Source organism: Thamnophis sirtalis, unplaced genomic scaffold (genome assembly GCF_051295495.1).
Source record: "Thamnophis sirtalis isolate CommonGarterSnake01/CBP01778 unplaced genomic scaffold, rThaSir2_p1.2 scaffold_13, whole genome shotgun sequence".
NCBI classification, from domain to species: Eukaryota; Metazoa; Chordata; class Lepidosauria; order Squamata; family Natricidae; genus Thamnophis; species Thamnophis sirtalis.
Window position 1 is genome coordinate 57,672,140 of NW_028261393.1, and position 25,553 is coordinate 57,697,692.

The 25,553-nt window shown below is 41.5% G+C and overlaps 1 protein-coding gene and 1 long non-coding RNA gene across 4 annotated transcripts; both read left to right on the forward strand.

The window, feature by feature from the left end:
• The first annotated feature begins 310 nt into the window (after positions 1 to 310).
• FMR1 (fragile X messenger ribonucleoprotein 1) lies at positions 311 to 19,634 on the forward strand. 3 transcript variants are annotated; one of them, XM_087727772.1, is made up of 15 exons: positions 311 to 830; positions 4,813 to 4,865; positions 5,826 to 5,919; positions 7,907 to 7,978; positions 8,457 to 8,605; positions 9,005 to 9,098; positions 9,192 to 9,308; positions 10,268 to 10,438; positions 10,528 to 10,606; positions 11,373 to 11,482; positions 12,426 to 12,512; positions 12,937 to 13,132; positions 13,985 to 14,128; positions 15,922 to 16,001; positions 17,267 to 19,634. In XM_087727772.1, the coding sequence occupies exons 1-15, from the start codon at positions 780 to 782 to the stop codon at positions 17,426 to 17,428; spliced, it is 1,659 nt and encodes a 552-aa protein (XP_087583898.1). In that variant the 5' UTR covers positions 311 to 779; the 3' UTR covers positions 17,429 to 19,634. The 3 variants fall into 3 exon arrangements, with proteins under 3 accessions (XP_087583898.1, XP_087583899.1, XP_087583900.1); XM_087727773.1 differs by having other exon boundaries at positions 445 to 830; positions 13,949 to 14,128; positions 17,318 to 19,634; XM_087727774.1 differs by having other exon boundaries at positions 460 to 830; positions 13,949 to 14,128.
• LOC148043222 (uncharacterized) lies at positions 14,142 to 15,881 on the forward strand. Its single transcript, XR_015698356.1, has 2 exons — positions 14,142 to 15,438; positions 15,472 to 15,881. It is a non-coding gene; the product is annotated as an uncharacterized LOC148043222 (long non-coding RNA).
• Positions 19,635 to 25,553: the final 5,919 nt, after the last annotated feature.

Here is a 25,553-nt window from a genome sequence, read left to right on the forward strand (position 1 = left end):
GAGAGAAAGCGAAAAAGGGAAGCGACGAGGAGAAAAATAAAAGGGCGCTCAAAAAAAAGCCCAGTCCCGCCGGCCGCGCAGGCGCAGTGCGGGCCGCGTGCGCAGACAACGCGCGCACCACGCAGGCTCCCTCGCGCGCGCTCTGTTTCCCCTCAGTCGCTCACTCCTCCCCCTCCCCTCCGCGGCCCCTCCCACCACCCGGCCGCTTCTTCTCCCGCCGCCGCCGCCGTGTCCGCCGCCGCCTGAGGGAAGCCGGGAAAAAGGGGGAGAAAAAAAGGGCGGGGGGGAGGCAGAGGAGGAGCGGAGCCTCCCGCCGCCGCCGCGTCACGTGACGCCGCCAGGCTTTTAATGTTTACATTTGAGGCGGGCGGCCCGCGGCGCCGCCCCTCCCCCACGCTCCTCCGTCGTCGTCGCCTCCTCCTCCTCCTCAGCGGTCGCCTCAGCGGCCTCCCGCTCCGCCCGCCCGCCGCTGCCCGCCTCCTCCTGCTCCCCCCGGCGGCCGTTTCGCCTCCCCTCGCGCCTTCGGGGCCACGCCGCCCGCCGCCGCCATCACGACGAGCCGTGAGGAGAGGGCTCAGAAGGAGCCGCCGCCGCCGCCGCCTCCGCTCGGCCTAGAGCGCCCGCGACGACGCCGGCCCGCGCCCGCGCCCGGACGGGGAGCCGAGGCCGCCGCCGCCGCCGCCGCCGCCCTCCTCCTCCTGCCCCCCAAGGCCGCCGGCGGCAGCGCCACGGGACGCTTGGCCCGCGGAGGGGGGGCAGCCGCCGCCGCCGCCCTGGCCATGGAGGAGCTGGTGGTGGAGGTGCGCGGCTCCAACGGGGCCTTCTACAAGGTGAGGCCGGCGGGGGTGGGAGAGGGGGCTGGACAGGCCCCAGAAGGGCGCTGAGGGAGGGAAGGGAGCGGGGAAGTCATCCCTTCACCTGAGCCCTTCCGGCCATCCTTCCCCGAAAAGCGGCCTCACCTCACACGAGAACCGCCCGGCCCGAAGTCGAAAGTTGCGCCTTTTCGAGCCGGCCCTTCCTTTCCTTTGGGCGGGGGGGGGGGCGATGGGGGAGGGGAAGGAGGGATGGGGGAGGTCGCTGGGAGGGAGCGGAGGGGGGTGGAAGAGTCCAAGGTCTCTGAGGAAAACCCCTCCGAAAGAGGCAACAGGGGATCCCCCTTTCACCCAGCCCAGACTTTGGGTTTCTCCGGGCTTTCCTTCTCCCGTCTTCATTGTCGCCTTAGGTCCCAAAGGGAAAAGGGTTTGGGGGGGGGAAGCCCCCGAAGGGTCTCGGGGACATACACAGCCCTCCCCCTCCTTTTCACTTTGGAGAAGTGCTGCACGAGGGGGAGCCAGAGGTGTCTCTCTTGATCCTCTCTTGAAAAGGATGGAGCTTTGGCTTCCAAGAAGAGAGCTTATACAGGGGTGTGTGGTTGTGTGTTTCTGTGTGTAGGCAATTTATGCATGCATTTGCATATATATATATATATATATATATATATATATATATATATATATATATATATATATATATATATATATATATATATATATATATATGTCTATAAACACTATACATAGATATGCATATGTATGTATATATGTATATGTATGTATATATATATATATATACACACACACATATATACATACGTATACATATACATACATACATGCATATATATATATATATATATATATATATATATATATATATATACACATACACACACACACACACACACACACACACACACACACACACACACACACACACATATATATATATATATATATATATATATTCAGGATATGTACATCTGCATCTACACATGCATATATGCACATGCTGATAAAGGAGGAGAACCTTGTGGCTTAGTGGTTAACACAACTGCTTAATATGTAATACAGCACAGGTTCAAATCCCAGTAAGGGTATGGTTAGCTGATGAGAGCTAAATAGCTTGAAATAGATCTATACTAGTCTCCCTTTATTTATTTATCAGCACAAATGCAACACACACACACACACACACACATAATCTACACACGCACCTACACACACACACATATATATATATTTGTGTGAACAATGTGTGTGTATATATATATTTGTGTGTATGCATACACACATGCATTATATATATAGGTATATACATGGATATGCATATACCCACATGCATTTTATACATAGAATAGAAGAGACCCTGGCGGTCTTCTAGTACAGCCCCCTGCTTAGGCAGGAAAACTTATACCATTTCACATACCTATGTATGTATGCACATGCACAAATATAAGCATCTATATATAAGCACACATGTATACATGTATAAATAAAATACATATTTACTATGTCCATAATGAAAGTGAATGCATTGCTCCCACTCTTGGTTCCCAAGTTGTTGGGCTGGAATTTTCAAATTGTGGGGGTTTTTTTCCAAGATAAATCACTTTGATTTTTGCAGGTAGACGGGGAGGGTGTTGGGGAACCCCCCCCCCTTTCCAGGGTCCTGCCTTGAACACAAGTATACAGCATCTTGATGGAGATGAAAAGAGGGGGGTGGGGTCGTCTGGAGGGAGGTTGCAGGTTGAGAAAACCCTTGGGAAGATCCATCTGAAGCATCTAAATTGAATGAATAGTGATAATTATAATAATGAATAAAATAAATGAAATACCCTAGTCATCCAGATCTGTTCCTTTGAGAGGGGCAGCAGTGTAAATTTAAATAAATAAATAAATTACATTCTATCAAGAACAGGGGAAACTGTGTGATGGTCCATCTGAATTGCTTTCAGTTAGTTGAAACTTCATACCTTTTTAAAAAGGATCACCGAAGCCAAACTTACTTTTAGTTATGTGCCCTCAAGTCTGTATTGAGTCTTATCAACCACGTCTAGCTTATTTTCTGCTGAGGCAGGTAAGCCTCATCAAGTTTTTAAAAAGGCTCTGGCATTGGATTCTAATGTGCATACTTTTGTACTGATTTTTCACAAATTTTGATCATTTTTTTCACTTATTCTCCCATACTTTAACATAAGATGTAAAGCTCCAAGTATCTTTAGTTGCTCATTAAGCAGGCTTAAGTCATAGGGTTAAGATATAAGAAAAAAGGAAATAAATTTGACCAGTCCAAGTATAATTTGCAGATTAAATCAATAATGGAAACTATCATAAGCATATTTTATCAATTCATCTAATAAGCAAATAATTATGTTAACAAAGAAATGAATGCATGAATAAAGCATCATTTATGGTGTGTGCATGCATTCATGCATAGAAGTTCAAGATAATCTTGATTTGTTCTTTCAGAAATATGATGAAGTTTAATTTTAAACCTGCTAGATTTGTGCATACTTTACAACATCAAGTTGCAGTATTGAAAATAGTTTTCTACTCCTAGTATAACTGAAACATAAAGAACAGCTCCTTCTGTAGTATGCATTTGTTACTTGGGCATTGCATGGTATTTCTATCCTTATAGTATCTTGGTAACCTTGTTTTCAGACTTGGCTCTAAATTTGCAATAACTATCTTTTTTAATGGTTTATTTTATTTTTAGGCTTCAGAGTTTAACATCTGACCTAACAAGCAGTTCAGATTAAAATTGCATCACCCTACTGAATTTTCCATTAAAACAGAGGTTCTCAAACTTTGTGATGCCACCAGAGGGTTATATAGGCAAAGCGAGAAAGTCCGGAACAAGTTTTGACAACATTCCCACTGTCCTTGTAAGGTTTATAAGTGTGATCTGCCAACACTCAGCTGCTTGAAATCTCCCTGGGGGTCCTAATCCAGAGTTTGAGAATCCCTGAATGAAATAAAGAGAAATCAGTTCTGTTTCGGTTTGCATGTAACTCTGTTCACATGTATCAAGACAGCTGTGTTTTGTTAACAAGACAGTGAATCCTATCAGACTAAACAGCTGATGACTTTCTTTGTTTCTACTGCTTAGGTTTCCACAACTAAATTTTGTGCTGGAGCGGCTAGTTTGATTATATATTTTTGTGACAGATTTAAATGCAATACTCTTACCCCATGTACATCAATAGACTAACATCAGTGGATCTTAATTTTCAGGTTAATACATTTAATGTCAGGGTTTGAAAAAAATGCCAGCATAGCCAAGTATGTGTATCCTTACCACAAAAAGATATGCGTGTACGTTCAGCATTGTAATTTGTAGTAACTACCATTAAACTTAGTGTGGCTTTGTACCCTGAAGCAGCAGAAGAATTTTAGTACAAAGAGAATAGCATAGCAGTATTTTACTTTTTAAGAAGTACATTGAAACCGTTTTGTCTCATATTATAGCTCCCTGTGTGAATTTTGTATTGTTGTTTTTTTACCCAGCCAGTGTGAAATCAGGATGTGATAGTTGCCTCATTGCAAAACCTACACTTCCACTATGGCAGTCTAGTACTTTTGAAGAAAAATATATTAGGGCTATTTCATCAAAATCTTTTGCCTTGTGATTTAAACTTGGCTCAAAATGTAGTGCATTTGAGTGTATTTTTTCTCTAGCACCTCACAGTCCAATTTCAATCTTCGCTTGCTTATGATGACCTTAGTTCTATGACCTACAGCAGGCCTAGATTTTCAGCCTAGAGTAACAGCTGGTACATCCATGTCCATGACATATATGTTTTTTGACACCTTTAATCTATCCCATAAGTAGCCGGTTGGTTTATATGGATGGATCGCTCCTCCCCCCCATCTTGCTTTGCCAATATAGTATATTTAGAATGAATATTTAAAGTGGCCCTCTTGTGGTTAGAGAGGTATCAATAATAGATTGATATATCATTTGTGATTAAATCTAATTTCTTTGTTTCAGGCATTTGTGAAAGATGTCCATGAAGATTCAATAACTGTTGCATTTGAGAATAAGTAAGTATTATTCTGGAATTGACCTTACAAAGATTTAGCCATTTAAAAGTGTGATGCTGAGCAAATTTAGGTTTTGAATATGTCAGTCTTGCACATTTATATTTTTTCCTCCTGAATCAGGTTGCTTGATAAATAAATCCTTTCTTTGATTCTTGGAAGCAATCTGGTCAGGGCAGTGTTGAGAATAAATGCATAATTATTTCCTTTTTACCCTCTCCATCCTGGTGGAGTCATCTTGATGAGCTGCATACATTGAAAATCTCCTCTCTTTGTAGCCATTTTCCATTAACGTTGTGCCTACCAAAACTTGCCTAAGCTTCTGTATCTTAGTTACTCGCAGGGTGAGCAACCTACCTTCATGTTATATTTATATCCCAAAGAATAACCAGAAAGTTTCACATGGGGTGAAAGTGCAGTGAGCAGCAGTTCTTTTTCGAGAGAGCTGACTTCAGTACTTGCGCTGTAAATCCTTATATTGTTAAAACACTGTCCCAATCTTAATAATAAACTCAGGTTGCAACTTAGTTCTTATTTGGAAAAGATACTCTGGTTTATTTTATTTTTGTAACAATATATTTCACCATTTCTCTGCTGGGCACTGGAAAAGTACAATCCTCCCCCGTTGCAAGTCCCATTTTTATTTGTGCTAAGCACAAAGGACTGCATGGGGTTCTACATTCTTTCCCCACCTTCTGACTCACTTAACTATATGGAGTTCCATACACTCGCTTATATGCCATTGTTTATCAGCTGTGATTACTGAGGAAGTGCTTTAAATCCATGGCTGACCTAGCTGTGTGTTTATTCAGTTTCCCCCAGTTACCTGTGCTTAGTCCCTGGGAAATAATTTTAGATTGTCCATCTTTCATGAATTGGCGTACTTTTTTTGTTTTGTTTTGTTTTGTTTTACTCACACCTGTTACTTTTTAATAGCTTAGGGTTTTTTATTGTGTATTTTAGCTGGCAGCCAGAGAGACAGATTCCATTCCACGATGTCAGGTTCCCTCCACCTACAGGGTACAATAAAGATATAAATGAAAGTGATGAAGTTGAGGTAAGACCCATTTTAATCTTACATTTTGGACATGGGTGAAACAGCAATAAGATTTGCCTTTCAGGAAAAAATATTTGCAATAGTCTTGAGGTGCTTCTTTCTGTTTCTTTTTTCTCAAACATTTTCTTGGATGCTCTTGTTCAATCACAGGGGACAAATATTTAGCATTAGATAATGTTTTGGACTCAGACACATCATCACAACTTAAGAGCAGAGTGTGGCACTGGCTACACAAAAAGTTGCACCTGAATCATGCAGCCTAAATAGGTGTGGTGCCAATATTAAGGCCCCTTAATTTAATTATACTTTAGTTTCCTCTAATGGCAATGGATGGGATGGGCTAGCATGTTTAATAAGTAAGCTTGAAATTCTTACACAAGAATACGATTCTCTAGAATAAATGTAAAGGTACTTTAAAAGATTCCTTTTTTAAAAAAGAGAGAAATTCCAGTTGAAGTTCTTTATTGTAACAGTCTGTATATTTTTGTATCCAGACATGATTGCAAGAAAATCAAAGGGTTGGAGATTCTTCCTCCTCTCCCCTCAGTTTCTCTGAGGTCTGGCCAGGTTCTCTTTTACAGCATGCATGGACTTAATACTTGTACTAACTATTGCCATTGGCAATTTCTATACAACTCACATCCTGAGTTGGCCAAGCACTTCTTAGTGAGTGAAGTTCTCCTTGATCTCATGAGGAGCCTCACAAGAATGCTTCTTAAATATTATTTCTTCTACTGGCTTTACTCAGAAAGCAGAGATTATGCTGAGCATGGAGAAATTGTGGGAAATTGATAGAAATAGAATAGAATAGAAGAGTTGGAAGGCATCTTGGAGGTCTTCTAGTCCAATCCTCTGCTTAGGCAGGAAACCCTAAACCACTTCAGACAGATGGTAATCCAACATCTTCTTAAAAGCTTCCAATGTTGGAGCATTCACAACTTCTAGAGGCAAGTTGTTCCACTGGTTAATTGTTCTAACTGTCAAGAAATTTGTCCTTAGTTCTAAGTTGCTTCTCTCCTTCATTAGTTTCCACCCATTGGTGGAATGGGTGAATTCTGTATTGAACAGGGATTTCTTCGTTGTTCACATTTTGTACCCAGTTTAGAAAACCCATTTAGTTTGTGTACATTAAACGAATCTGAAACTTGTGCAAATCCTTCAAGCTTCTAGTGGACAAAATCATTTGAACTTTAACATTTGATTTGGAAAATTGCAATGCAAGTATTCTGCATATATTACCATCTCATTTTTTTTACTGAATATTTGGAGGTTGGACTGCCAGTCCTAACAATTTCACTTTCTCCATGTGTTTTCATTGAGCATAAGTAAAGAAAAGAAGTTTAATATACCTACTGACATGGTTTTGAAGTGGCCCAGTGTTAAAAATCAGAGTAAACGTACAACTATATGGAAGGCTTTATAAGGCTTGGATAGCAATAGGAAAGTGCCAGCTTCCATTTCTGCCATGTACGATTGGCCAATAGAAAAACAACTTGCCAGATTAAGATTGTTCCAAGTTAGTCAAAGGGTGTTTTTCCCTGTTAAAATGAACCGCAAGCATTGTGGATTCAAGGAGCAATTTAAAGAAGATTAAAACCTGTTGCCACTCTACGCACCCCTTTTCTGTTTATTAATTTTTCATTTATTTCCTGCTTTCTGAAGAGCTTGGGGTGATGTACTTGGGTGTCCCTCCTCATTTTAGCTTCACAATCCTGGGAAGATCTGTTTGGCCTAAGGAAAATTGAATAGCCAAAAACCAAGTGAACGCCATGGTCGTGTGATCTGAACCAACACTTGATCGCACCAGCGGTTTATTGAGATCTGAGCCTGGGAAATGTAACAAATCAGGATTATTGCTGGATGTTTCATTTTAAAACCAATGTTATAGTGTGATGATGGCATTAGGATTGCACTGTGCTATTTCTCCACCAGGTGACAACATGTTATTGTGTAACAATGCAATGTTTTATACTGTGATTTCATTTAGGTTTATTCCAGGGCTAACGAAAAGGAACCATGTTGCTGGTGGCTGGCTAAAGTGAGAATGATAAAGGGTGAGGTAGGAATATATATATATATATACATATTTAATATTTTGCTCTTCTTCCAAGCATCTCTGTTTTAAATTGCTGTGGGTTTCTCTTTTAGTTTTACTAGATTCTAAATGTATAGTTAAATCTTCAGTTTAAGAAACGTTTAGTTTAGTAGACTTTGGATGCAATGGGGAAATCTTTCTGTATGCTCTGTGCATCTGTATCTGTAAAATCCGTTTCCCCTTTTTTATGTATGTGAAATGCAGGAAATATATGTGCCTCTATTCCCATTTGCCATTTCATATATGGGTAAAATTCCGTTTGGATTTAATGGAGTAGCGGCTTTCATAAATCTTTCTTTCATTAGTCAATTAAATCAGGGTTTTACTGTAACAAATATTGAAATGAAAAGTAAGCAGTGGGGCCTTCAAATATGAAATGTAATCTTCAAAACATCACTACCTACTTATACAGTGTCTTGGACAATTTGTTCTTTTCCATTAGTTTTATGTAATAGAATATGCTGCTTGTGATGCTACCTACAATGAAATTGTCACAATTGAGCGTTTGAGATCTGTCAATCCTAACAAACCTGCAACCAAGGATACATTTCATAAGATTAAGCTTGATGTACCTGAAGATTTAAGGCAGATGTAAGTGCAACGTTATTCTGTGTATATTCTTAAGATGGATATTTCATTCCCCCCCCCCAATAAGATACTTACGAACTATTTAGTTCTTTTCAGTGCATTACAACTTTGCATTTAATTAAAATATTTTAAAGATGGATGTTTTTAAGTGAAAAAGAAGAATTAAGCTGCAATTTAATTGCTATGTAGTTACATGAATGAAACCAAATGAAAATATATAAATATAAACGTTAATTCCCAGAAGCAGTTTGTGAATCATTTCTGTGTGATTCAGTTTGAAATGGGTCACAGTAGGGCCACCATGACCTTCTAAACTATATGGGATTGTATTTGTTATTGTTGAGGTTCTGTGGACAAAGTAACAGCACAATCTCTAATCATGGGTCTAAATTGTTGTTTTAGGTGTGCTAAAGAATCTGCACACAAAGATTTCAAAAAGGCAGTTGGGGCATTTTCTGTAACAAATGATCCTGAGGCCCATCAACTTATCATTTTGGTAAGTTCCTTTTAGATAGATGGAGTTGAATTCTAATGTTCTGCTTTGCAATAACATTAATCAAGATTTTTTTCCCCCTCTTTAATTCTTTAGTCTATTAATGAAGTAACAACAAAACGTGCAAATATGTTAATTGATATGCACTTTCGAAGTCTTCGAACCAAATTATCCTTGATAATGAGAAATGAAGAAGCAAGCAAACAACTGGAGGTAAAAGTTGCAATCATTTTTAATAGATGTAGCCACCTTGCTGCCAAAACAAAGAAACTTGACGTTTCACAGTTAACATAAACATCAGCAAATCATTCTGTGAGGCAACCTTCTCTGAGATGTTCTGAATCATCCCACAGTTCTGGATGATGGGATGTGCTTTCCATTTGGGGAAGTTAGAGTTTTTCATGCCGATATACTGTTTTAATCTGCAGGTATGTTATTTTGTTTATCAGGAAGTGTTCTAGAAAACTAGCTCTAGCTTGAATAACGATCTTACTTCCATCGTTATCTTCACTGTTACCCTAACTTTTCAGGTGAATTTATAAATTTTCCTTAACGTGGGTGTTTTATCAAGAACCAACATTCCTAGATTTCTGAACAATAATCACACTGGCTAGGCAATTTTGGAGATTAAATCCACATATCTGGTGGGCGCCTATATTAGGGAAGGTGTTTCTGTCCAAGAATCCATATAATTTCACCCCCAGGTGAATATTTGAGATAAATTCAGTGCATGTAGTGAAAGTATCAGTTGTGAACAATGATTATACTAATCAGTGTCATTTGATGTAATTGCTTGGTAGTTGCTAAGAAATTCCCAAATAATAAGAGAGAACACCCTATGCCAGTGGTAGTCAACCTGGTCCCTACTGCCCACTAGTGGGCGTTCCAGCTTTCATGGTGGGCAGTGGGGGGGTTTGCTGTAACTCTGCTTTATAAATATTATAAAGTAAAGTTACTTCCCTACTTTATAAATCACCATTACTGTGGAACCGGTGGGGGGTTAGAAAATTTTACTACTAACAAGAGATACAAAAGTGGGCGGTAGGTATAAAAAGGTTGACTACCCCCTGCCCTATGCTCTAGCTTCTTTTTTTTTTTTTTTTTAAGTGACTCCTTGTGCCTTCATATCAAAGTTTTATGTGCAATCCGGAATGTTTTCCTTTTCCTTCCAGAGCTCAAGGCAGCTTGCTTCAAGATTTCACGAGCAGTTTGTTGTACGTGAAGATCTGATGGGCCTGGCAATTGGCACTCACGGAGCTAACATCCAGCAAGCCCGGAAGGTACCAGGGGTGACAGCAATTGATCTTGATGAAGACACTTGTACATTCCATATTTATGGGGAGGTGAGTTGCATTTCCGAAGCTCCTTTCATTGAAATATCCCCAACTCTGAGCCACTGCAGTGTTTCAAAACACACGTACATTTTCCGTAGGATCAAGATGCAGTGAAGAAGGCCAGAAGTTACCTTGAATTTGCTGAAGATGTCATCCAGGTCCCAAGAAACTTAGTAGGTAAGTCAGTCAGAAGGTGTGTTTGAAACCTGATTATTTTAGAACTAAAGACGGGAGGAGAGTTTCGCAGTATGGTTAATCTTAACTTTTTTTCTAACATAAATAGCAATTCTGATCATTTGGGCTCACTTAAAATGAAGCTTAATAGGACTGTTTTAAAACTGATGTACAATAATGTGTCAAACTGGCTATAAGGAACTGTTGAGCCAGGATCATTGCTATTCTGTCTCATATCCTGCAAGTCTGAATTTAATAATCCTTTTTTCTAATGAATTACCGTACTTCACAAAATAAGTTTATTTTCAATCCTGAAAACAAGGATTTGATTTGAATGTCATCCTTGTTTCATAACACCAATTGAGTAAAGCCTTTTGACAAGTGAAGTGACTGCGGTAATTGGACACAGATTTCTCCTTGCAATATTGACACTGGAGGTTATTGTCAGACTTAATTAAATCTCATCTTAATGTGCATATCTAGTAATTGGTTTCAATCCATTTTAATAAATATTTCCTGCAATCTCTGCATGTAGGAAAACAAATTTTCAAATTTGAGTCCTTTTTCAAATAAAGACTCAAATGTTTTTAAAGATGCCTATCAAAGGGACATAAGCATCTGATGTCCTTCTGACAACAGGCTTTTTTTATTGATACAGAAATGAAATATTTAAGCATTTGTGGAAGTAACTTTTGGCAGAAGTAACTTGTCCCTTTTTTCCGTAATGTTTCTGATCGGAAGAAATATTTTCCCGTGTTCTTTTTTATAGGAAAGGTTATAGGAAAAAATGGAAAACTCATTCAAGAGATAGTGGATAAATCTGGAGTTGTGAGAGTGCGAATTGAGGCTGAAAATGATAAAAATATTCCACAGGAAGAGGTAAGGGGCATTTGTAATATTGCACGTTTGATGCAGAAAAGCACATTTTCCATAACCGTCAACATTTTTATTGTAACCCAGTTCAGGGAGCTGCTTAATTGTTTTGCCTTTTGTAATATTAGCTAAGTAGCTAGACCTCTTGGATCTTTGTAAAGGAGCTAAACTGATTCTGTTCCTCAAAATGTTAAGCCACATTCTCTAATATTCAGATGTGCCACTTCAAAAAGTCCGTCCATTGTCTCATCATGTGCATTATGCATAAAACCTTTTTATTTCCGGATTGGAGGTTTTATTGCAGTTTGTCATAGATCAGTGCAGAGTTGTGTATTAGTATAAATTAAAATCTAGGCTGGATTTCTTAGGAGATAATTTCTCCGCCACATCCTGAGGACCATATATTGCCCTGTTCCGAGGTCTGATGAAGTGAAGAAGAACCGCATTTGCATGCTTACTTAAAACATTGCCATTAAATGTTTAATGAGATTACAGGTAGTCCTCAACCTACGACCACAATTGAGCCTGAAATTTATGTTGCTTAGTGAGAAATTTGTGGTGAGTTTTGTCTCACTTTATGACTTTTTCTTGCCACGTTTGTTAAGTGAATCACTCCAGTTGTTAAATTAGTAACACAGTAGTTAAGTGAATCTGGCTTCCCCATTGACTTGGCTTGTCAGAAGGCCACAAAAGAGTATCACTGAAACCGTCATAAATACGAGTCAGTGTTGCCAAGAGGTGGAGTGTAAGCCACATGACCGTGGAGATGCTGCAGCGATCACAAATGTGAAAAATGGTCCTAAGTCACTTTTTTTCAGTGCTGTTGTAACTTTACTAAGTTACTGAAGGACCTGTTGTAAGTCAGGGGCTGCCTGTGCATTGAGTGCTGGTTCCTAGAGTGGCGCGGATGGTGTCCTGCAAGCCATTTGATTCTAGGTTTGCTTTCTAGGGAATGGTCCCGTTTGTCTTCGTGGGAACCAAGGACAGTATCACAAACGCCACCGTTCTTTTGGATTACCACCTCAATTATTTAAAGGTGAGCGTTCCACTGGCTTACCTGGCTTCCAGGTGTTACATAACTTCATTTAACCCTTTCGTTATTTCTACTAGAGTGGTGCGGTGGCCTAGAGGCGGAGCTCTCTGTGAGTTCGATCCCAGGTAGAGGCAGATATTTCTCTCTCTCGGCACCATGAGAATATATTATCTGCTGAACAAAGCTCCACACTGGCATAAGGAAGGGCGTCCGGCCATTAAAACGCTCTGCTTAGCTCCATTCCGTTGCCCAGACTCCACCCACCAAGGGATTATGGGGTTGTTAAATGACGACGATTCTTTTCTATTAATCCTCACCGTTTGTGTTCATTCCGAAATGAATTCCTGTGCCTTCAAAGCGAAGCAAGGCTCCCGGCAACCCTTAGAATAACCGCAGCTTCTGGCCAATGGCCTCTTTTCCTCCCCAGGAAGTGGATCAGCTCCGCCTGGAGAGGTTGCAGATTGACGAACAGCTTCGACAGATCGGGGCCACATCAAGGCCACCGCCTAATCGCCCTGATAAAGAGAAGGTGTACATGGCTGACGACGGTCCCGGTCTCGGAAGGGGCGGCCGGCCTTACAGGAACCGAGGCCACAGCAGGCGTGGCCCAGGCTATGCTTCAGGTGGGTAGCTTGCAAGACTTTGTTCTGGAGAGGCCTGAAGTTCTGGAATTCTTAAAAACGGGGAGGCTGAGCCGATCTGAAGACGCCACTGAGCGATAAAAGATGGAAAGTGATTTCTGCGGCTCCTTCCATGCTTGCTACCTTGGCGCATTTAATTTCGATTTATCCCAAATATCCCGTGAATCTTTGCTACCCCATACTTGAGAGACCGCCTACTGCCAATTACCTCCACACGACCTATTAGATCTCACCGGTTAGGCCTCCTCCGAGTCCCATCTGCCGGTCAATGCCGACTGGCAACTATGCGGAGGAGAGCCTTCTCGGTGGCAGCTCCGACCCTGTGGAACGATCTCCCCGTGGAGATTCGTACCCTCACCACCCTCCAGACCTTCCGCACAGCCCTTAAAATCTGGCTATCCCGTCAGGCCTGGGGCTAAAGACTGTAACCCACCCGAATAGTATGAATGTTGTGTTTTAATTATGTATTTGTCTTATATGTTAAAAGTTTGTCTCCCCCCCCCTTTTTTTAAGTTGTAAGCCGCCCTGAGTCCCCCCCAGGGAAAAGGGCGGCATATAAATAAACTTTAAATCTAAATCTGGTGGCTTTCAACCGAAGCAATAAAAATATCCAGGTAGTGCCAAAACTTTCAAACGCAACACTTCAGTCGTAACAATACCATATTTTTTTCCCCCCCACTGTAAAATGATTACAACAGGAAACTGGTTTCGGCTGGTAGTTGCTTTGGGGTGGTTTTTCTAAAACCTCATAAAAAAATGGCCTGTGGTATGTCTTGGTTTTTTCAAACTCTTCGATAGGCACTAACTCTGAAGCATCCAATGCTTCTGAAACAGAGTCTGATCACAGGGACGAGCTTAGCGACTGGTCCTTAGCCCCAGCGGAAGAAGAGCGGGACAGCTACCTGCGCAGAGGGGATGGGCGAAGGCGCGGAGGAGGCGCGCGTGGCCAAGGCGGAAGAGGCCGGGGAGGGTTCAAAGGTAAGATCTCCAGCCCAGGTGGGGTTCGCATCGACCTTGTGGGATCTCTCTGAAATAGACACCTGCTCACTCTAAGATCCCCAGCAGCGTTTTAATAGAAGAGCAGCCCTTTTAAACAGGGTGATGCAGGAGAGCATAGAATCCTCAGTCAGACCAGGCAGGTCTTGTCGGGAAAGGGAAGGGTGGTGACAAGACGAATTGTAAAGCAGATGGAGCACGTTCAGTCAATCAGAATAGAGCTGGAAGGGGCCTTGGAGGTCTTCTAGTCCAGCCCCCTGCTCAAGCTGGAGACCCTATACCTTTTCAGACATGTGGCTGCCCAGTCTCTTCCTAAAAGCCTCCAGGGATGGAGCAGCCACAACTTCTGTTCCACTGGTTAATTGCGCTCACAGTTAGGAAGTTTCTCCTTAATTCCAGCTTGCTTCTCTCTCTGATCAGTTTCCCACCATAGTTTCTTGTCCTGCCCATTTTGAAAAATAAGTTGGCCGTCTCCTCTTTGTGGCAGCCCCTCAACTACTTTAGAGCCGAGGTGGCACAGTGGTTAGAGTGCAGCACTGCAGGCTACTTCAGCTGACTGTTATCTGCAGTTCGGCTGTTCAAATCTCACCGGCTCAGGGTTGACTCAGCCTTCCATCCTTCCGAGGTGGGTGAAATGAGGACCCAGACTCTGGGGGCGATATGCTGACTCTGTAAACCGCTTAGAGAGGACCGAGAGCCCCATGAAGCGGTATATAAGTCTAACTGCTATTGCTACTGCTATTGCTACTTCAGCTGACTGCTAGTTCAGCGGTTCAAATCTCACCGGCTCAAGGTTGACTCAGCCTTCCATCCTTCCGAGGTGGGTAAAATGAGGACCCGGATTGTTGTTGGGGGCGATATGCTGATTCTGTAAACCGCTTAGAGAGGGCTGAAAGCTCTATGAAGCGGTATATAAGTCTAACTGCTATTGCTATTGCTACTGGAATGGTGCTATCCTGTCAACTCCAGTGCTTCTTTTCTCTAGACTAGCCAGACTCACAATCTGCAGCCGTTCTTCATACGGTTTAGTCTCCAGGCCTTTGTTCATCTTAGCTGCTCTTCTCTGATTAAGATTGGAAGGCCGAATTGCTGCTGCTCCTACATTTTTACTTTGGTCCTGTAAAATGTCCAGAAATATCGTTGAGGCTTCCTGAGGAGAGTCCACATTTCGGTAGAATGTTTGCTTACCTAATAGCCATGATTAACAACATAACAATTCTTTCTCGGGCTCCTATCCTTCATGAGATGATCTCAGTGGGAATGGATCGCTCGCAAATTATGAATGAAAGGCAGCATTTAGAATGAGGCGTTAATAACACTTACAGGCTGACATGCAGTTAAGTTTTTCCCGGGCAGCTTTAAATGTAACATAGCGATGAAAAGGGAGGAAAGAAATCCATAGCTAATAGTAATATTTGTATTAGCTTATATACTACCTTCTTTCCCCCAAAATAAGACCCAACTGGAAAATAAGCCCTAGCATGATTTTTCAGGATGCTTATTATGTAATTCCTACCCCAAAAATAAGGCCCAGTTTAAGATCATCAACCAGACGGATGCATTCAGTACCGTATTTTCCCGAAAACAAACAGAAAATAAGCCCCTATTAGGGCAAAAATTAAGACCCAGTCATCTTTTCGGGGAATCACGGCACAATAGCGCCCGAAGGATATTGTTCAAATGGCCAAGAAAAAGAAAAACGCAGATAAAGATGGAGAGGCAGCCTCAATCTCTTTAACAAAGTCACTTTCCTAAAGTCCAAATTTGACGTGCAGGAAACGAGGACCAGTCAAGGACAGACAACCGTCAGCGCAATTCAAGAGATGCTAAAGGGAGAACAGATGGCTCACTCCAGGTAAGCTTTTGTCTCTTTACTGACACCTAAATGGAACTTGCTTACCTGTGTGGCACTGGGCTCCCTACATCAGCCTTTAGTTGCCTAGTTTACTATGATTCTGTCCGTGTTCTTAATTTGCCCGCTTTCCCAGAAGGTTAAAGGGAATATTTTAGAATGCAGGTAGTCCTCGAATTACGACCCCCACTTGAGCCCAAAATTTATTGCCAGTAAGTGTGACATTTGTTAAGTGAGTTTTGCCCCCTTGGTACGGCTTGTCTTGTTCGCGGTGGTTAAGTGAATCTGGCTTCCCCATTGGCTGCTTGTCAGAAAGTTGCAAAAGGGATCACGTGGCCTCAGAACACTAAAACTGTCGTCAATGGCCTGTTGACAAGCGTCTGGATTTTAATCACGTGGCCGTGGGGATGCTGGGAAGGTCGTAAGTGTGAAAAATGGTTGTAAGTCAACTTTTTCCAGTGCCGTTGTAACTGAACGGTCATTAAACAAACTGTCGTAAATCGAGGACTGCCTGTATTCAAGAGCCAAGGTGGCGCAGTGGTTAAATGCAGCACTGCAGGCTACTGCTAGATCAGCAGGTCAGCGGTTCAAATCTCACCGGCTCAGGGTTGACTCAGCCTTCCATCCTTCCGAGGTGGGTAAAATGAGGACCCAGATTGTTGGGGGCAATATGCTGACTCTCTGTAAACCGCTTAGAGAGGGCTGAAAGGCCTATGAAGCGGTATATAAGTCTACTGCTATTGCTATTGTATTCTGGGCGAAGGGGATCAGTTGGAAGTCCTACAGATTCAGATAAAGCCAGCCCATAAAAGTTATTTTAAAGATAACTTCTCATGTTCATATTGAGGAAAATAATAACTTAATGCAGTGTTTCTCAACCTTGGCCACTTGAAGATGTCCGGATTTCAACTCCCAGAATTCCCCAGCCAGCATTTGGGGAATTCTGGGAGTTGAAGTCCGGACATCTTCAAGTTGCCAAGGTTGAGAAACACTGACTTAATGTGTATCGTATATACATTATATTGTGTATGACACACAGTGTATTAAATCTAGCAACTTGGCTATAAAATGCAACCTGACAACATTCAAATGGCCTCTTAACAAATATATATTTTCCCCAGAATCTGCTTTACTTGGAAGAGGAGAAAACTGTTGTTGTTGTTGTTGTCGTTGTTGTTAATTTTTAAGTCCTCTCCGGCGTCTCTCGGTGGGCGCCCCCTAGTGGCTCCGAGTGGGGTATGCTTTTATGTAACTATAACTTATTTCAGATCAGAATTGACTGCAATAATGAAAGGAGTGTCCACACTAAAACCTTACAGAATACCTCCAGCGAAGCTAGCCGGCTGCGGACGGGTAAGGACCGTAACCAGAAGAAAGAGAAACCGGACAGCGGAGAAAGTCAGCAACCGTTGGTGAATGGCGTGCCCTAAAACTGCATAGCTCGAGAAGTCGTATTTCCTAAAACTGTTCCAGTAAATCTTATTCCACATTAGAGAAACTTCGTTAGGCCAAAGACAAAAATAGTAGGCAAGAGGGCGGCAGGGCATGAAATATTAAAAAAAAAAAAAACACAAAAACCACAAAAATAAAAAGTTCTGTTAGCCTTTTTTTAACATCAGCAGTATGCAGTTTTCTTTTTCTTTTTCAAAACGAGACATTATACTTGCATTAAAATACCTTGAACTTCTGGAGAAAAAAAAACAAAATGCTTTCAAGTACATATTGCACTTCAAACAATGAAAGAATTCCTTTTGTTTGTTTAAAAAAAAAATACTGAACTGTGCATTGGTATTTCTGTTCAGTTGTACCATTTTAACGCATCTGGTCAAAATCACTGCTAAATTTCAATTTTCAGAATAAATAGTGTTTGCGGTAATCAAATTGGGCTTCTGTTTTCAATCTATTAAAACCTCCTCCTCACTTTAAATAAATAAGTAAAATTGACGCTATGCTTATACGTCCTGTGTCAGTTCACACACACTTTTCGGTTCACCTTCCTCTCCCCCTCCCCCCCCAAAAAATATTTCGGTGAACCCGGATTTTCTGTGTAACGTAACTAAATTGTCATTTTCATTAGCAAAAAAAAAAAAAAAGTTGTATGGTATGTGCCTTTTTTATATCTTGGCAGGTAGGAATATTCTCTTTGGAAGCAGAAATCAGGGAAGATTTTGTTGGAAATGCTGAACTCTTGTTTTAACGTTCAGGTGTTAAGACCCTGCTCAGGGCGCAGGAATCCTCCTTTTAAGAGCTTGGCTCCAGGTCTCCACAGGTACCTGCCCCCTCCTCCTCTCCCCCCACCCACCTCAGGGCCCCCAGCTTCTCTGGGTTGAGCAGGGAGACCTGAACTGGGTCACCTCACCTGGAAGAGCCCACGGTGGGTTCCCACCTGTAATCCTCTTCAGGCGGAAACATCTGAATAGGAACTTTAAGTGTACAATATCTATGTAGCAAAACCTCTCCAACAGTTAGTACTTTATTAAAAAGAAATGCATGCTTTCCATAATTTTTTCCCCCGCGTCAACATCGTTAGGCTCTTTATAAGATAGAAACCTATTTTGCACTGAAGATAATGGCAGATCATGTTACTGAAGTGGTGGCTTTCCCCCCCCCTCCCCCCTTCATTTGTTGGTTTACGTTTCCCCTCTTTTTAGTCAGGACAGGGGTTTGGGGTTGTTTGTTTTTTTAAAATAAATGCATACTCCCAATTGTGACAATGCAGTTAATGGTTACCAAGGGAACAGACCAGAACTTGTTCATAATGTGTTCCAGCTCTGTGGCCAGAGGACCAATTTAAAAAAGAATAAGGGTTTTTTGTTGTTGTTGTTGTCGTCTTCATTGTCGTTGTTCACTTCCCCTACAGTTTTGATATTTGAATTCAGATGAGATAGGAAGATGATGGTGTTTTATGCGGCTCTTCGTAAAATTCAGGGATATACTGTACTTTTGACAGCATTGGATACAGATCAATTTTTAAGGTCTCGTTCACCAGTAGTTTAAAAACTTGTAATCGGAGTTGGTGTAAGGTTCAGTTGTCCGTAATTGGGGAGGAGGCATGCTTTCTATTTCCGATCATGAATGAAATTTTACATGCAAAAAATAAAACACAGTAGGATATTTCATTTTGAGCTATTCTGTTTTTATTAAAATTGAACTCCGGTGGGAGTGTTGCTGATTGTGTACAGAATTGTACAAACTGCAGCCCCAGTCTGTGTTTGGTTTTTGTTCGTTTCTTCTGTGCTTTTTCATTTTACCTATTTTTTTTTAACTTTGCGTACAAGCAAGCATATAAAAATGGCAACAAACTGCACACAACTTAACAAATATTTTTTTTTAAAAAAAAGTCTTAAATATTGCCAAACATTAAATGTTGATTTCTAATTATTTATTTTGGGGGAATGTATAGTATTTGAAAACTGAAATTGGTACCTTGCACACATCATCTGTAAGCTGTTTGGTTTAAAATACTGTAGATAATTAACCAAGGTAGAATGACCTTGTAATGTAACTGCTCTTGGGCAATATTCTCTGTACATATTAGCTACAACAGATTGGATTTTATGTTGACATTTGTTTGGTTATAGTGCAATATATTTTGTATGCAAGCAGTTTCAATAAAGTTGGATCTTCCTCTGCTAATGGATGTTGATGCAATCTTTATAAATGATTGCTTTAAACAAATCAACTTGAAGCAGGAACCTGTTTTTTTTTTTTTCTTTCTTGTGTTGAAATTGGAAACATTGTTTATTCCAGAAGTGTGAAAACTGAAATATTTTCAATTTCAAGAACGGGGCTACTGGTCAAAACGTACATGTTTGCTATTATATGCACTAATTTTACACTCGAGACTGACTTCAGTAAGGTGCTAACTAGATTTGACTTAACTAAAACTGTTAACAGATTAATCACCATTTTCAAATGACATTTTTGCAGTATTTTTGTGCTTTAAATGTGTATCCCTTTCAATTAAAAGAAAATTTGCTGTTTTTAAGTATTGGTACATTTTAAAAACAAATTGTAAATCCAAATGTAAGACTCATTTTGAGAATCATGCGTGTTACAAAGGTTTGAAAGTGCAGCAAATGTCTGATGTTTGGGCTCACTTCCTTAATGGTAACCTCACATACGGTCTAATAAATTACAATTATTTTGAAAACAAAAAAAAAATAAAAGTTTTTTTTAAAGATTGAAAGATATCTTTGAATGGCCACAAGATTCAAGCAAAGTACAAATCAGACATCTCACTTTTCCAGGCACACAACTGAATTGGCTGGTTTGATTGCTTCTTTCCACTAGCACTAGAGAAAAGATCATTGTGAGGAGAGAGAAAAAGTAAGGGGTGACCATATTGTGATTGTGCTAATTTGTTCAAATTCGGAACACCATCAGTAAGCATATTCTACACCAAAATAAGATCACCATGCATTGTGTTGGCGACTGCTGATTTCTAGTAGTCTCTACAACTAATAGAATGGATATAAATAGTATCTATAGCCATTTCCTACTCCGTCGAGTATTACCCAACAGATATATAAAGGCTGCCTGTAATAGTGGCTTAGCATTGTTTGAATGATGCTCTAAGATGGAACCAGTGAAGAAGTGGTGTCTTATCTCCTTGCTTAAAATTTTTGCAGCGGAGAAGAAATCCATGCAAATTCAGGGTCTCCCTCCCTCCTCTAAGCATCTCCCGTTAGGAATTTTGACAGGTGTTCTGAATTGTTTGTTATACTTGACACCCAAAGGGAGTTTTTAGAATTGCCGTTTCATTCTGTTGTACATCGATGGAGATTCTCAATTATCCAGGTCATGGTTGTCCCAAAGGTATTTTTCCAAAAAGGCAACTGGTTCTTCCTTGGGATTTTCTCAAAACGACCCAAGAAAGTCCCAATTGCCTTTTGGAAAAAAACACCTTTTGGGACAACCGTTTTATTGTACCTCTTTAAGGTATTTCAGTTGTTCCTTTTAACTTAGTTTGGACTTCTTTTCCTTCGTATTTACATCGTCTTCTGCGGACTGAACGCCTAATTGGTGTTTCCTTCCAGAACGAAGGGTGCTAACCCTAAGGGACCAAACGAATTCCCTCGTCGTTCTCCCTAGCTCTCCCTTGCCTTCCAGATATTACTACTAGAATACTTAGAATCCTACTTAGAATTTCTGATCAGCGGAAATTGTGCTCTGGCCCATTCAGAACTGGGCTTCAGCTTGTCCCAAGTCTTCCTATGACAACCCAACACTTTCAGCCCCTCCTTTCCCAGGGAGCAAGTCACAATAGGGAGAGGGCTGAAAGCCCTATGAAGCGGTATATAAGTCTAACTGCTATTGCTATTGCTATCCCCATAGTGACGGATCCCCCATAGCTGCCCTATGCATCTTTATGATAAGTGTTGGCTTTTAAAAGGGTGGTCTGAGTTAAGGTAGGCCTTTGTTCTTCATTCCATTGCTAACTTTGTACCTTGGAGAATACAGGACAGTCGTAACTGATGAGGGCCAAAGTCCCCCACCGCACGTTTAATATGACCTGGCATTGCAACTCTGTCTTGTAGGAATTGTAGAACCTTCAAGTTACCTAGAAACTACTCAAGGCTCTATAATAGATTAGAATAGCAGAGTTGGAAGGGACCTTGGAGGTCTTCTAGTCCAGCCCCCTGCTTAGGCAGGAAACCTACACCACTTCAAACAAATGGCTATCCAATATCTTCTTAAAGACTTCTAGTGTTGGAGCATTCACAACTTCTGGAGGCAAGATGTTCCACTGATTAATTGTTCTCACTGTTAGGAAATTCCTCCTCAGTTCTAAGTTGCTTCACTCCTTGATTAGTTTCCACCCACTGCTTCTTGTTCTACCCTCAGGTGCCTTGGAGAATAGCTTGACTCCCTCTTCTTTGTGGCAGCCTCTGAGATATTGGAACACTGCTATCATGTCACCCCTAGTCCTTCTTTTCATTAAACTAGACATACCCAGTTCCTGTTGGGGAATTGATAGGATGGCTACCCAACTCAATCTGTCGCAGAACAGGAAAACAAGAAATTGATTCTTTGGTTCAAGAATCCCAGTTCCTTTGTGGTACTAAAAATCTAATTCCTATTGACTACTTTTATTTCCTAATGAGTGTTTATGGGCTTGCGGGTGGGATGGGGGTTGTTTTGCTGTCGTTTCAGGAATGATACCAATAATGAGGTTTGTGCTCCAGCTTTTAGCCAAATATTTGTGCGTATTATTTCATTCAGTCGATCCAAGTGAGTATTACAAGGCAGACTTTGTAAGCGTAACTTAATGAAGAATTTGGTCACCCGTTGCTTCCCTGAAGCCTCTCCGTCTATGAGGCCCCCAATTTAATCCCAGAGTCCTTCAACGAAGCTGGAATTTTGCAGAGCTGCTGAAAAATAAGGACCTGTCTCCTCTACCTTTAAAAAATTGCACAGTATTCTGGTATGTTGTGTACCAGCATAGTTAAATTGTGGCTTAAAAGGGATGGCGAGAGAGATCTTGAACATATTTCCATTCCCTGTACTGACCCTTCTCTGTTCTGCTTAACTTTAATAACTTTGTCCATAACTTTAAAAAGAAAAAGACACAAAACTGGTTGTCTTTGGCAGGAATTATGTCTCAAAAGTTTTGAGTATGATTGGTCACGTGCCTCTGGCTGCCATCTTAACTTTTATGACCCCTCTAGTCCCCACAACATACCATAAAATGCATAAATGCAGATTTCCTTCTAGGCAAGTCCTTAAATCTGGTCAAAGCAAACTTGAAACAGATCAAAAAATCAATATTTGTAACTCCAAATCCCTCCATATTAATAAATTCAGTATTGTGATTCATATCAAATCTCATAGCAACCATATTGTCATAGAATTGGCGCTTACAGTAATTTGTGCTGCAAAGTCTGGATTCAGATCATCTACTATTACTTTACACCGTGGTTTTCACAAAAGGTTCACACCGCGCACAAATCTAAACACACTTACAGGACTTGCCTATGAACTCCCATCTTGTTTTGTTCATATCTTTAGTCAAGTCAGCAAAAATGGAAACCTTGGTGGATAAAGTCATTAGATTAGAATATAATATCTAGTTTAAGGGCAAATAGGACTCTCAAAGTACGATTTAGACAAATTGGCCACATGGCACATGCTTTCTTAAACTCCCAATTCTTCAGGTTTTTCATTGCCAGCGCCAGAAGATCGAAATGAATCCTACATGGTTCCTACTGAGCCAAGGACAAAAGCAGAAATCATTTCTCAAAAGGTGGAGAACTTCTTCAATCCTCTGAGTAAGTGCACCTTGAGATATTGCCTCGAGGTTACTCCTTCGCCAAACTCCTGGGTTTGTTACTCTGAAACGTGTGCTGAAAGATACTGTTCTGGCTTCCCAAGAGCATGAAGCAAACTCCTGGCCCCGACAAGAACCCCTTTTATTAATTTTCTGTGAATTCCTCTCATTCACATCCAGTAAAGTCTTTTGAGGGAGGATTTAGGGTCACAGACCTTATCTGGCTTGGAGAGCTGCCAGGCCGAGATCTTCAAAACTCGGCAAGGAGCCTCTGAAAGTCACGAAATAATTAAGCGAACTAATTGTCTCCTGCAAACTCCACTCCCCTTTCGCTCCTCTTTTACTTCTGGGAGGGGCCATTCATCATCCACCTGTGACCTTACTTCCAAGTTGACCCCTGTTCTTTAGCTGTTCCCTTCGTCTGGCAGTTCTGCACATGCGCACACTGGGAACAGGCTCCAGCTGTTCTTCTGCCTCACTGATGTCCGACTCTGAAGGCAGCTGATAACTGGCACATGGCTCTGGTCCCCTCTCTGCCTCCGACACAGAGCCCTCCTCAGAGCCTTCCCCAGACTCCAGGACTGGCCCAGGTTCCTCCCCAACCTCCTCACTGTCCGAATCTGCTGCCAATTCCTCTGGCCACTGGCGGGCCACAACAGATACACAAGAGACCATTTGTGTACAGAGAATTGAGGTTTCGGAGCAGAAAATAAATGAGACTGATCTATCAGAATTTGCTCTCCCCCTTACTTCTCTCTTGGCCTCTGTTGAACAAAAAGCACTTCTCCCTGAATGCCAAGTTTCCAAGCTCAACAAGTTTGAAGTGTGTTTTGGAGCCTGGCTGAAGATCTCCCTTTCTTCCTTCTTCCTCCCAGCCAACTTGGTTAAGACTGCTGAGAAGATGCTCCTTGAGACTGCATAGATAACTCTGGGAAGGGAACATCCACGGTGGCAAAAGCCAATAGAAGGCCGCCAATGAATGGCTTCTGCTCCCCTGGGATGTTCTAAAGTGAGAATGAATTCAGATCTCATTCTCCTACAATTTTGGCAAGGGAAATTCATTGGAGCCAGCAATGGGTAGCTTTGCCAAGTGAGAATTAATTCAGCCTTTCCCCGTAGAGATAGAACTATGCAGCTGTGATTCTTATTTGGCGTCCAGTTATCGGGGCCCAAAATTACACAAATGGTTCCTTCACTTCTCGGAAGGGTCTCCTTCTCCGTGGCATTCTGCTACTCCAACTCAGCTTGTTCAAGGATAGGTTTTTCCAAAACATGTCCTTAACAATTCCAGTTTTGCTCCGTTCTCTTCCCATGTAAAGCCAAACAGAGGAATAATTCCCCACATATTTTTGAGGAAATATGGGTTTACGGGAGGCTAATATAGAACAGCGTAGAGCATAGAGGGACGCAGTGGCTCAGTGGCTAAGACGCTGAGCTTGTCGATCAGAAAGATCAGCAGTTTGGCAGTTAAAAATCCCTAACGCTGCGTAACGGAGTGAGCTCCCGTGACTTGTCCCAGCTTCTGCCAACCTAGCAGTTCGAAAGCAGGTAAAAAATGCAAGTAGAAAAACAGGAACCAACTTTGGTGGGAAGGGAACAGAGTTCCATGCGCCATCAGTGTTGAGTCATGCCGGCCACATAACCACGGAGAGGTCTTCGGACAGCGCTACCTCTTCGGCTTTGAAAGAGAGATGAGCACCGCCCCCTAGAGTCTGGAACGAGGGGAAACCTTTACCTTTATATATAACATTGTCTGGGTTGGATGTGAGAGAGATTCAAACCTTAGAACTTTTTGTTGTCTTTCTGAAAAAGCTTGCTGGCCCAGAGGAAATCAGAAAGCCGTGGCTTGCAAAGCTGGAGAGCACGTCAACCAGACATTGTGCCTAGAACACAAATGTTGTGTTTCTTCCAGAAAATTTATTCAATTAGACTGCTATACTCCATTTGAAGACCGTAAGTGGTGTTTTATCCCATGTATCCTTTTTAATAACTTTATCTCCTCTGTAGGGATAGGGGAGCCACACATTCAAATTATTGTTTAAAGAAGGACTTAACGAATCCGAATGTTATACTGCTAACTTTAATAAATTTCAAGGTGGGGTATAGAACGCCTTGCATAGTTACAGGGCAAATACTTGTACTCAATTATATTTTATATTATATTTTGTCCCTGTCATCCCCCTAGTTTAACAAAAACACCCAACCTTGTAGCTGAGATCATCTATATCAGGAGTGTCCAGCTTTGGACTTCTGCATCATGATGTCCAACTTTGGCAAATTTAAGA

What these genes read in the sequence shown, in the direction of transcription:
- FMR1 (XM_087727774.1), top strand. Translation starts at nt 780, where the DNA reads ATGGAGGAGCTGGTGGTGGAGGTGCGCGGCTCCAACGGGGCCTTCTAC. An exon ending in ACTGTTGCATTTGAGAATAA is followed by an intron (nt 4,866 to 5,825) that starts GTAAGTATTATT and finishes TGTGTATTTTAG; the next exon opens with CTGGCAGCCAGAGAGACAGA. An exon ending in AAAATATTCCACAGGAAGAG is followed by an intron (nt 11,483 to 12,425) that starts GTAAGGGGCATT and finishes TTTGCTTTCTAG; the next exon opens with GGAATGGTCCCGTTTGTCTT.